Here is a 12,180-nt window from a genome sequence, read left to right on the forward strand (position 1 = left end):
ATTGTGGATTGCCCTTTTAAAAAGGTACTGTGACTATCATTGTGAAGGCGCTCTGTTATTATAGATGCCTTATGGAGTTATTGTGACTGTTATGATGATGGTCATGATGGTACTCTGTTATGGTCGATGCCTTATGTATTCAATCTGTTATGGTGGATGACTTATGGAGGTATTGTGACTGCCATTATGATGGTACTCTGTTAAGTTGGATGCCTTATGGTGGTTTTGTAACTGTCATGAAGATACTCTGCTGTGGTGGATGCCTTATGGAGGTATTATGACTGTTATTATGATGGTACTCCATTATGGTGCATGCCTTATGTATTCACTCTTTTAGGGTGGATGACTTATGGAGGTATTGTGACTTTGTGACTGCCATTATGATGGTATTCTGCTACTTTATCATGAAGGTACTCTTTTATGGTGGATGCCTTATAGAAGAATTGTGACTGTCATTTTGATAGTACTCTGTTAGGGTGAATTCACACTGAGTAAACGCTAGCTTATTCTGAACGTAAAACACGTTCAGAATAAGCGGCGTCTAAAGCAGCTCCATTCATTTCTATGGGAGCGGGGATACGAGCGCTCCCCATAGAAATGAATGGGCTGCTTCTTTCACTCCGTGCAGTCCCATTGAAGTGAATGGGGAGTGCCGGCGTATACGGCAAGCTCTGCTCATGCCGGAGCGTACACGCCGGCACTCCCCATTCACTTCAATGGGACTGCACGGAGTGAAAGAAGCAGCCCATTCATTTCTATGGGGAGCGCTCGTATCCCCGCTCCCATAGAAATGAATGGAGCTGCTTTAGACGCCGCTTATTCTGAACGTGTTTTACGTTCAGAATAAGCTAGCGTTTACTCAGTGTGAATTCACCCTTAGGGTGCATTCACACTGAGTAAACGCTAGCTTATTTTGTAGAGTAAAATTACACTTGTAAATTTTGCTATCCCATTGACTTCAATGATATTTTTTTACAAGTGTAAAAATACGCCTGTAAAAAATACGCCTGTAAAAATACGCCTGTAAAAATACGCCTGTAAAATGTCATTGAAGTCAATGGGATAGCAAAATTTACAAGTGTAATTTTACTTTACAAAATAAGCTAGCGTTTACTCAGTGTGAATGCACCCTTATGGTGGATGCCTTATGGAGGTACTGTGATTGTCATTGTGAAGGTACCCTGCTATGTTTTTCAAGCGGACAGAAAAACCCTACATGTCGGGTTTTTCTGTCCGCTTGAAAAGTCGGACATCTTTACTTGCGGACAGTGAAGGACGGGCACGGAGTGCAAAAGAACGCACCCGATGCCCATTTAAATAAATGACAGGTGTCACGGACACAGCTAGTGTCCGCTCCTAATGTCCGTGCCAGATTTTGAGCGGACACTACCTATCAGACACAGACTGTAGTGTGAACGCTCCCTTAGTGGTGACAAGCCTGATGAAGTCTGTGTAAACACAAAACGATCGTTGCTTTGTCTGCCATATCCTCCCTGTACATACTGAATTTTTATTGAAGATGGAATAAAGATATGCATCACTTTTAACAAAAGACGCTGTGGTGAGTGACCTGTCATTTATTTCTCTGTTCATCTTAGTGGTGACAGTTTACTGTCTTGATCGGTTGCCAATGGTTAAGACCACCAATGCAGAAACTTGCTATGGTCTGGGACTTGTCAGGAAATCAGCCATGATTTTCTTATTGTAGCTGGGTTATCAGGCAGGGACATTACATGTATAAGAAGATATCCCGGCCACAATAAGGACATCATGGCTGATTTTCTGACCTTAGAGAGGTCCTGCATTCATGGTCGTATCCACTGGCAACCGATCAAAACAGACTGTCACCATAAGATGTTTAAAATATATAAAATCTTTAAAACTCCGCAAAACGTTTAATTACTTATATTTGCAAAAATGTTTAACTTTTAATTATCTACAAATTTAAAAATGATTCTGTTCATGGGAATACCCCTTTAACTCCTTATGGATTATTGTTACTATCATTGAGGTACACTGGTGCCTGCCTTATGGAGGCCTAGAGACGGTCATATGAAGGTATCCTATTATGTTAGACACATTAGGAGGCCGCTGTGTTTGGCTAATGGAGGTTCTGCGGCTGTGATTACTCTAGCTGCCTGTCACATTAACCGGCATGTTCTGCGCCTGCGCGGATTGCGGACAGGTCAGCAGACCACGCGCTTTGGATTGTGGGACATACAGCGCATGCGTTTTCCATCTGCCGCGCAGAGTTGTGGGATGCACTTGTGAGTGGCGCAGGGTTAGAGCTGCCGCCATCTTGTCCTCATCCATTGAAGTGTGTATCCAGGCCCCGCTTGTATAATCATCCAGCAGACGAGCAGTCTGTGCTGTCTGAGCATTACAGCCAGTGTGCGGAGATATGGGTCGGTCGCGCAGTCGAAGCTCATCCCGTTCTAAACACGCCAAGAGCGGCAAGCATAATAAAAAGCGCAGCCGCTCCCGGGAGAAGGAGCGAGTGAGGAAGCGCTCTAAATCCCGGGAGAGCAAGAGAAACCGAAGGCGGGAATCCAGATCCAGGTCCCGGTCTAACACGGCGTCTCGCAGGGAACGGGAGCGAGCGGCGTCTCCGCCTGACCGCATCGATATCTTCGGGCGCACGGTTAGTAAGAGGAGCAGCCTGGATGAGAAGCAGAAGCGGGAGGAGGAGGAGAAGAAGCTGGAGTACGAGCGCCAACGGCGGATGTGAGTGTCATGTGGAGCCGGTCATCGCACTGTACCCCTGTCCTCTGCTTCCTGCTCAGTAGGCCTAATATCCCCCTCCCCACCTACAGCCTGTGTCCGTGCTCAGTAGGCCTTGTGTCCCTGCTTAGTAGGCCTCATGTCCTCCTTCCCCCCAATAAAACCTGTGTCTCTACTATGTAGGCCTCATATCGCCCTCCACCTAATGCCCCTCTGCCCATGCCAGTCCAGCCACTCACAGCAGGCTGTAGGCCACAATCCTGTGTGAGCACTACCATATGTATGTGATGGGTCTCATGTAGGAACAGACACAAGTCTATCACTGCTTTCAGGGAATGCATGAAGAAGGATGCTTGTGGTTATGAAGAACTGAGCAATAGGGGTTTCATCCAATATAATAAAAAAAAAAATTTAAAAACCTTTATCTGTCACAAACTTTCAGAAATTATTATTTTTTGTTTCAAACATTTAGGTACACTTTACATTGAATTTTCATTCTGATGACCTATCCATAGGAAAGATCATGAGTATGTGACTTGTGGGATTCTGACACCCAGAACCTACACAGATCAGCTGATGGCAGCCTCTGAGAGCTGGTGTGCAGGCTATTAGTAGCAGTACTGTAGCTGTACACCGCATAGCAGTGGTTCTGGGGAATTCAATAGTAGCAACCTGAATACACTTTACATCTACATCCAGGCGTCCATTGCATGGAGGCTGCCTAAATAGCTGATCTGTGCGCCACCTGGATGTTGGACACACACATGAAAACTCCATTTGGGGCTGAGAATCCCCCTTTAGAGCGTAACTAAACTTTTGAAGAGAAAAAAAATGTGGATTTTCTGAAAATGTTTGATATTAATACATTGTAATATTGTTTTCTTAAAGAGGACCTTTCACCGATTTGGGCACAGGCAGGTCTATATACTGCTGGAAAGCTGACAGTGGGATGAATTCAGCGCACTTTCCCGATCTGTGCCCGGGGTAAAGCGCTATTGGTCCCGGTACCGTAGCGCTTTAGTGTCAGAAGGGCGTTTCTGACACTTAGCCAGGGACGCCCTTCTGCCCAGCAGCGCCTATTGCGCTGTACAGTGTGAGCGGGGAGGAACTCCCCCCTCCCTCTCCTGATAATACTCGTCTATGGACGAGCAGAGGGAGGAGGAGTTCCTCCCCGCTCCACAGATAGACTGGCTAAGTGTCAGAAATGCCCTTCTGACACTAAAGCGCTACGGTACCGGGACTGATAGCACTTTACCCAGGGCACAGATCGGGAAAGCCGACAGTGCACTGAATTCAGCGCACTGTCAGCTTTCCTGCAGTATATAGAACTGCCTGTGCCCAATCTGATGAAAGGTCCTCTATAAAGGATATCATCAATTGCGAACACAGTTGGAATCCAGCTGTCATCACTGCTCCTAATACAACTTTGTTTTTGACAGATGATATCTCTAGTAAAACATGGGTAGAATAGAGAATCTAATCTGTCACATGGCATCCCAAGCACTGGTTTACATTTTATATTGGCTGAGAGAGACCTGCTTGAAATGACCCCATACTTCTTCAGCTTCTTAGACTACATCCATCCATACTCTAGTGAGAATCAAGAAGTGTATTCCAATCTTTAAGTGTCACGAATGCTGACAAAAATCCAAAATTTGTTTGAAAGTTAAGTCACCTTTTAAAGGTATTTCTCATCTAGTTACAAGTTCTAATTACCTAGCTGCATTTACAGAAGCAGACAAGTGGCTTTGTATAATTAGCATAGTTCCCATAGAGGTGTATGGGAGCTACGGAAAGAGTATAAACATCTGTTGCTGCACAATTATGAAAACCATGTAGCTCGATGTTCTACATTGTTTTTTGTAGCTCCCAATCATCTCTATGGCAGTTTGGAAACCGTAAGGGCTGTGTTGAATAGAATTGCTTGCCTGTTTCTGGAAGTCCCACTCTAGGGCCGGGACTTGCAGCTTAGTGTTCCCGTTTTGGTAGAGATTTGTATAGATGGGAAATAGAGATGAGCGAGTACTGTTCGGATCAGCCGATCTGAACAGCACACTCGCATAGAAATGAATGGACGTAGCCGGCACGCGGGGGGGTTAAGCGGCCGGCCGCCGTCAGAGCGGAAGTACCAGGTGCATCCATTCATTTCTATGGAGCGTGCTGTTCGGATCTCTAGAAATAATCCATACATGAGAGAGATTTTGGCTGAAGTCTAAAGATGTGCCAACTCTTATTCACATGCTTGCTCAATTGTGCTGAGCATGTGTCCTGAATGGCACAGGGGAGAAAGCTACTGTCACGCTTGAAGACAAATAATCAGACGCATTGAAATTCAGAACCCTGATATTTTTCTCTTTTGACATCTGGCAGGGGATCTCCCCTCTGCCCCTTCTGTACACATTAGCTCTTGGGCTTTATTGATATTGTAGATTGTGAAAGTAGAGGATGTGAATATATATATATATGAATGGTATGTGATACTTCAGAAAGGGATCCTATCATTGGATACCCGTTTTTTTCTCGATAACCTGTAGGAATAGCCTTAAGAAAGGCTATTCTTCTCCTACTTTTAGATGTCTTCTCCGTGCTGCCATTCGGTAGAAATCCTTGTTTTCTTTGGTATGCAAATAAGTTCTCTCGCAGCACTGGGGGTGTCTCCAATGCTGCGAGAGAACTCTCCAGCGCCGCCTCTATCATCTTCAGGAATGGCCTCTCCCTGTGTCGTCTTCTGTCCTGGGTTTTTAATTTTCTAGGCCTCGGGCAGAGCTGACTGTGCACGCCCAGGCCACAAGAAAATAGCTTCTTACAGCGTCATTTGCATACTAAAGAAAACCCGGATTTCTACCGAACGGTGGTGCGGAGAAGACATCTTAAGGTAGCAGAAGACGTGTTATCGAGAAAAAAAGGGTTTCCAATGATAGGATCTCTTTCAACACTCATATAGGATAATAAATCTAATTTATTGAATACTGTTTTTATTCTTAATCCAGTAGGCAGCAAGAAATTGAAGAAAAACTGATAGAGGAGGAAACGGCACGACGCGTAGAAGAGTTGGTTGCCAAGCGTGTGGAGGAAGAGTTAGAGAAAAGGAAAGATGAAATTGAACGAGAAGTTCTTCGGCGGGTGGAGGAAGCTAAACGCATCATGGAAAAGCAGTTGCTCGAAGAACTCGAGCGACAGAGGCAGGCCGAGCTTGCTGCACAAAAAGCCAGAGAGGTAACGCTCGGTCGTTTGGAAAGTAGTGGCAGTCCATGGCAAAACTTTCTCACTGTCTTTCTATTCTCTTGTAGTAGTACATAGTTGTTGTTAGCTGCATTCTGGGTCCCTTACCTGGGTGTCATGGAGCATCTAAACTGTTTGGCATCGAGAGGACTGCAATACGTTTCAATATTTGCTTTGGTTCCTCAAAGGTGCCATTTGGGTTTATTGACAAGTTGTTGGCGTGCACATGAAACTTTTGCCATGGCTGTAATCTTTTTGTTCAATGAATTAAAACCAGAAACTAGCTACTGACCGCTAAGGTGTCATGTCACTGACCGTGTAGAAACTGGAAAGGGCTCAAATTTGCTCTTTGATGTACCTTTTCTCTCCTGCATCAAGGGTGGTGGTGTTGCCATTTACTTAAGCACTAACCATTTTATTAAGCTTACCCACAAGATAACCATCGTTTTCTCCCCATGTTTGTCTAGCTCATCATTAACATATGTCAAGTAACTAGTCATAACATCCTTTCCTCCCCATAGACTTCCTTGAAGGAATCAAGCTGCCTTCATATAAGTTTAAATATGTTGCTTTCCAACAGGTGGAGCAGAAGTAGACAATGTGTGCATATATATATATAGTAATTGGCTACTGAATGCTATTGTTTTCTGTGCATTAGAGCCAAATTTTGGAAAGCTACACTGCATTGATCCAGTGGTCCCTTTAAGGGGGCGTTCACACTACAGTCGGTGTCCGCTGCTAATTTCCGTTCAAAATCTTGCACGGACATTAGCAGCGGACACTGGCTGTGTCCGTAACATTTTGCATTGATTTAAATGGTCATGGGGTGCGTTCTTTTAGAGTCCGTGCCTGTCCTTAACTGTCCGTTCCCAAAGATGTCCGACTTTTCAAGTGGACAGCAAAAACCTACACGTCAGGTTTTGCTGTCCGCTTGAAAGTCGGGCATCTTTGAAAACGGACAGTTAAGGACAGACACGGACTGTAAAAGAACGCACCCGATCTCCATTTAAATCTATGCAAAATGTCAGACACAGCTAGTGTCCGCTGCTAATGTCCTTGCAAGATTTTGAACGGACATTAGCAGCGGACACTTGCTGTCGGACACCGACTGTAGTGTGAACGCCCCCTTACACGATAGTTTTCCTCCTGGAGGAGAGCTGATTTGCTTACCTATGTCTAGAGGACATTGCTTGTAACATTCCTTACACCTTTAGGGTGCATGCACACTACGTAACGCCGGGCGTGTATGAGAGCCGTACACGCCGGCGTTACAGCAGGGCTGCCGAACACTTCCCATTCACTTCAATGGGAGCGCTCGTAACAGCGGCGTTTACGAGCGCTCCCATTGAAGTGAATGGGAAGTGTTCGGCAGCCCTGCTGTAACGCCGGCGTGTACGGCTCTCATACACGCCCGGCGTTACGTAGTGTGCATGCACCCTTACAGAGTCTTGGCAAGAGGAACCAGTAACTGCCAAAAAAGACTCCCTGTTTCTTCTACTCTAGTCTAGGCTGGTCCAGCCTTAGACTAATGTGAATTTTAACTGCAAAATAATCTAATTTATTTATTTGGAGGTTTCTGGCATACTTTCCTGTCTTCCCTTCGAAGACAATAAATCTAATAGTTAAAGGAACACTAAACACAGAATATATGCAAAAATAATGTATCCCCACATTTCTTTATTTTCTTGTTCCTACGTTGCCTCATTACACCTAAAATTGTGGCATATGTTAATGAATTTTCTATGTCCCAGGAGATCAGTCCAGGTAAGAATATTAGCTGGTTCAGCCTCCCTCCTGGTTCATAGTCAGTAAATAGTTGTGGACAATCATGGAGGACCATTGGTGTCGGGAACATGCCGAAAGTGCTGCAGACTGATAAACAGTAAAGGGAATTATATTGCTGGTTTACGTACAGCATTCATTTCTAGTTTTAGTGTTCCTTTATAGACAGATGTATATTAAGGATTTAGACTGTTGCCTTTGCTGTGGGAAGAAAGGCACCGCATAGTAAGCATTTTCTATTATAATTCTGTTCAAAATTCATTGAGATGTTTGTATTCTTAATTTTAAGCATATTTTTTTTTTTTTATCGCGTTATGGTATATAGCCTAGTCCAGACTGTCCCAAAGGGCTCCAGGCAATCTTGACCTAAGAAGTTTTTTGTTTTAATTTTTTTTTTTTTTTTTTTTAATACAGCCCCAGCATATTTTAGAGTGCCTTAGGAAATGGAACAACAGTGTTCCCAGTAAATTGTTACAGCCGTCTTTCCCTATACATTGACCATCTTGAGTTTGCCAACACACTGGGCTCTTCTTGTAGACTTGTAGTCCCAGCAGTTCTTCCATCATGGCCCAAATGAAGTGAAATGACACATTTACAGCCCAGTATGGAAGGTAAACTTATACCTGGGCCTTTATTTATATCATCGGTGCTACTGTGTGTCATCATCATTTTAGTTATGGTTCTGCGCCCTGCCACAAAGTTGTGCGGCTTGAATCACAATAGAGCTATAGTCATAAAATCTACCCATATTATTGTCATGTTTCTATTAAAGGAACACTAAACACAGAAAAATGCTCAAAAAGTATCCCAGCTCTTCATTCCTTCATCTTCTTTTTTCCCCTTGATCATCTTGTCTCATACCACTGTAAAAAGGAAGAAATGTATATTGTCCCAGGAGATCGGCCATGTCCCGACTGTCTTCTGACTATAAGACAATAGACTGGAGCAGGAGCTACCCTCCTTGCATCCTGTCTGAAGTAGCTTGACAATACTAAGCCCTGCCTCCTGAGATGGTTTCTGACCAAGGAGGAACCGATCAGCAGGAGATTTAGCAGAAGATGCTACAAACAGACAATGAGGGCCTTATTACTCAATCCTAGGTTTAGTGTTCCTCTAATGACAAGTCAAGTCACTACCGTGACCACTTGGTAGCCCTAAAAACAATAGGCAGTAGCCTGTTACTTGTCCGAATTTTATATAATCTGTTTTTTTTTTTTTCTTTTTATTCTTTGAACATTTTTAGTAATCTTTGAATTTTACTGAATATTTACATTTTGCGTACGTTTTTCAGGCCCGTGTGCATTTACACACAATGTTTCACATCTAATCTATATATTTTTAAAGGTGCATTTCTGCTGTTTTGATCTCTGTTGCATTCTTGGAAATGTACAGCTGTATTCGGAAATGAGAAGTCTATCCATTCACAATGAAAAAATCAACTAAAATCTTTTTTTTTATTATTATTATTGCAAAAAATCTGGATTGCACCTTTAAACTGTCAGCGCTCTGCATTTCGCACTTCCCCAGATCCTCGGCAGCGGATTGTATTTGACTAACAATAAAATGTATGTTTGTTATGAATTGTTTGCCTTAGGAATGATGAATTACATATTTTTGTTCCCTCTTACAATAAACATCTGCATTCCTCAGCTCAGCCTTCCTTGTATGTTTCTTAATATTGGTTGAGCTGCTGATGGCAGGTGTTGCCAAGCTAACAGTACAAATCATTTTAAAGAGGAAGCTGGCGCGTTTGGCAGCTGAGGAGCACACTCTGCAGGACACTGGACAAGACAGTAAATATTCAACTTTTAATGCTGATTAAAGGAGTATAGGTAAAGAATACGTAGGTATCCGTTATTGGTGAGAAAAACTATTCCCTTTATCTTTATATTTCCGTTTTCCTTTATAATTTCATGTACATTACCCAGTTTTGTAGTTGTCCTTGTTGATATGTCTGGCTATAATAAAAAATAAAGATAAAAAGTAACAATTAATGGCTAGGGCAGGTTAGGGAGGGTTTATTTGATTGTTTGGTTTGGGAGGGGTGAACTGAACCTAGTGCTAGAAAAAAAAAAATGTGTGTAGCGACTGCATTGTTTGATGTTGTAATGGAAAACATGGCGGCTCTAGCGCTGCCCCTTAAGTCCCGCTGGAGTTGAGGCAATTTAGGGTAAGATGTGCAGTAGACTACTGCAAAATTCTAACATGTGACTGTATCCTCCATATAGGAAGAAGAAAGGGCTAAACGTGAGGAGCTGGAGCGAATACTTGAAGAAAATAACCGTAAAATTGCTGAAGCACAAGCTAAACTGGTAAGCTATACGTTTGAAGCTCTCTACTCTCAGAAAGTCGCTCCCGCACCAGGCTAGAAATGTCTGCCCAGCTCTAAGCAGATTTGGGGGGGGGGGGTGACTATGACCAGCCACAATAGTAATGTATAGAATCTCCCATAAAATAGTGGGGGAAAAAAGCTTTAGAAAAATACAATAAAAAAATAAGTAAAGTTCTAAATCCCTCCTTTCCCTAGAATACATATAAAAGTAGAAAATTGCTGTGAAACACATACACATTGGGTCTCACTGTGTCTGAAAGTGCCCGGTCTACTGAATATAGGGTATCTGCAGGGGTTAATAGGAGCACTGCAGATACCGTATATTCAGCCAGGCTGTATTCCAAGTGGGGGGAAAAAAACCCAGTCCTCAAGCTCAGGGAAGGGGCAGACAGACAACCAAAACACCCCCTCCCCTTCCCCAGCACCCAGCAACTACTGCACCCAAAAACTTAAAAAATGTTTAAGTTTTCCAGTAGCTGCTGCATCTCCCCCCTAGGCTTATACTCAAGTCAATAAGTTTTCCCAGTTTTTTGTGGTAAAATTAGGGGCATCGGCTTATACTCGAGTATATACTGTAATTTAGAAGATAGGTGGGGGAGAGTGTTTAGTTTAGGGTAAAAGTATCATTTTATCCTTTAATTCTGGACTTATTTTAGTTTTTATTCATTTTTTTGCTTTTATTTTTAACTATAGGCTGAGGAGCAATTGAAAATTGTTGAAGAACAAAGGAAAATACATGAGGAAAGGATGAAACTAGAACAAGAAAGACAGCGACAACAAAAGGAGGAGCAAAAAATGATATTGGGAAAGGGAAAGTCAAGGCCGAAATTATCTTTCTCATTAAAAAGCCCTGATTGATTCTAGCATATGAACATTGTCCTAACCAAGCTAAGACTATGTATGGTAGCTTCATGTTGAAGTGTCTTTTTTTTCCTTTTATTTTATTTTTTTTATTTTTAAGTCTGGAATATCAAATATCATTTCTCAAAGGGGCTGTGCTCTCAATTCCGTAATGTATGTTTCATTTTTATATATATATATAGGTATAACAGCTATTGACTGAATCAAATTTTAGTCAAATCTGAATCAAAATATGTTTTTACATAATGTTTCATAATTTTTTGGGAGTATGTAAAAATGGTCTAAGTTTCTTTAATGGGGTTGTCCTGCCAATTTAAAAAAAAAAAAAAATTAAAAAATTCCCTATTCCATTGCTTTTCGGATCCACTGCCATTCTTCACTTCCTGGGTCCTCTCGACCTACAGGAGATGATTGCTCATCCAGTCACTGGCCGAGGCACATCACCTGTGTAGCCATTGACTAGTCACTTATTTCCTGTGTTGAGAGGGAATGGGAAGTATTAGGATAAAAGTGGTGAGGACTTGGTGAGGTGGATATGCATTCTGCAGCATTCTCACTTTAATGTTTTTTTTATTTTATTTTTTAATTAAAAAACAAAAATATGTATATATTGGTTGGACATCTCCATTAAACTGATTTTCATGACCTAATAAGGATTTAACTCCCCCTGATGCTATATTTTTTACAGAAGAGCATTGTTTGGTCGGCTCTTTTACAAAGCATTGACTGTTTGCATCCATAAATTGCCACAGTATTGTTGGAACTTTGTACTGTATTGTAAAACCAGTGTCCCCATGATGCTGTTCCACTTGCACTTGATGTCCCGGTACAGGTAAGGATACAGATAGTGAAACGATTCCTCTCCCAAGTTTACCTAGTTCAGTATTGTCAGTGCACAATTGTTTTTAACTACATTGATGCAATCCAGTCCGATTTTCCACAATTTGTAAATACATCAGTTTGCTGAATAAAGTCTTAAATGCCTCATGTACGTCATGTATGATGTGAATGTTTAAAAGGAGTTTTGAAAATTTTTGCCCAACGTATTTTTGTAGCAAGCTTGAGATCTATTTTTTTGTTTTTCCTGATGGAGTACTGTTACCGATGCCGTATCATGTTATGCAGCTGGTCGGCTTGACTGCCTCCGATAAATGTCTGAATACATAACACTTTCCAATTCTTAAATAAAATCAAGGAAATTCGTTATCTTCAGTAAAACCCTACGTTGGAGCCGTGAAAGTGAAGAGGAAACCATGGAGAAG

The 12,180-nt window shown here is 42.2% G+C and overlaps 1 protein-coding gene across 2 annotated transcripts; it reads left to right on the forward strand.

The window, feature by feature from the left end:
• Positions 1-2,251: 2,251 nt before the first annotated feature.
• Positions 2,252-11,909, forward strand: ARGLU1 (arginine and glutamate rich 1). 2 transcript variants are annotated; one of them, XM_075265296.1, is made up of 4 exons: positions 2,252-2,724; positions 5,712-5,937; positions 9,954-10,037; positions 10,751-11,909. In XM_075265296.1, the coding sequence occupies exons 1-4, from the start codon at positions 2,402-2,404 to the stop codon at positions 10,913-10,915; spliced, it is 798 nt and encodes a 265-aa protein (XP_075121397.1). In that variant the 5' UTR covers positions 2,252-2,401; the 3' UTR covers positions 10,916-11,909. The 2 variants fall into 2 exon arrangements, with proteins under 2 accessions (XP_075121397.1, XP_075121398.1); XM_075265297.1 differs by having other exon boundaries at positions 5,715-5,937.
• The last annotated feature ends 271 nt before the right edge of the window (positions 11,910-12,180 follow it).

Source organism: Leptodactylus fuscus, chromosome 2 (assembly GCF_031893055.1).
Source record: "Leptodactylus fuscus isolate aLepFus1 chromosome 2, aLepFus1.hap2, whole genome shotgun sequence".
Lineage (NCBI taxonomy): Eukaryota > Metazoa > Chordata > Amphibia > Anura > Leptodactylidae > Leptodactylus > Leptodactylus fuscus.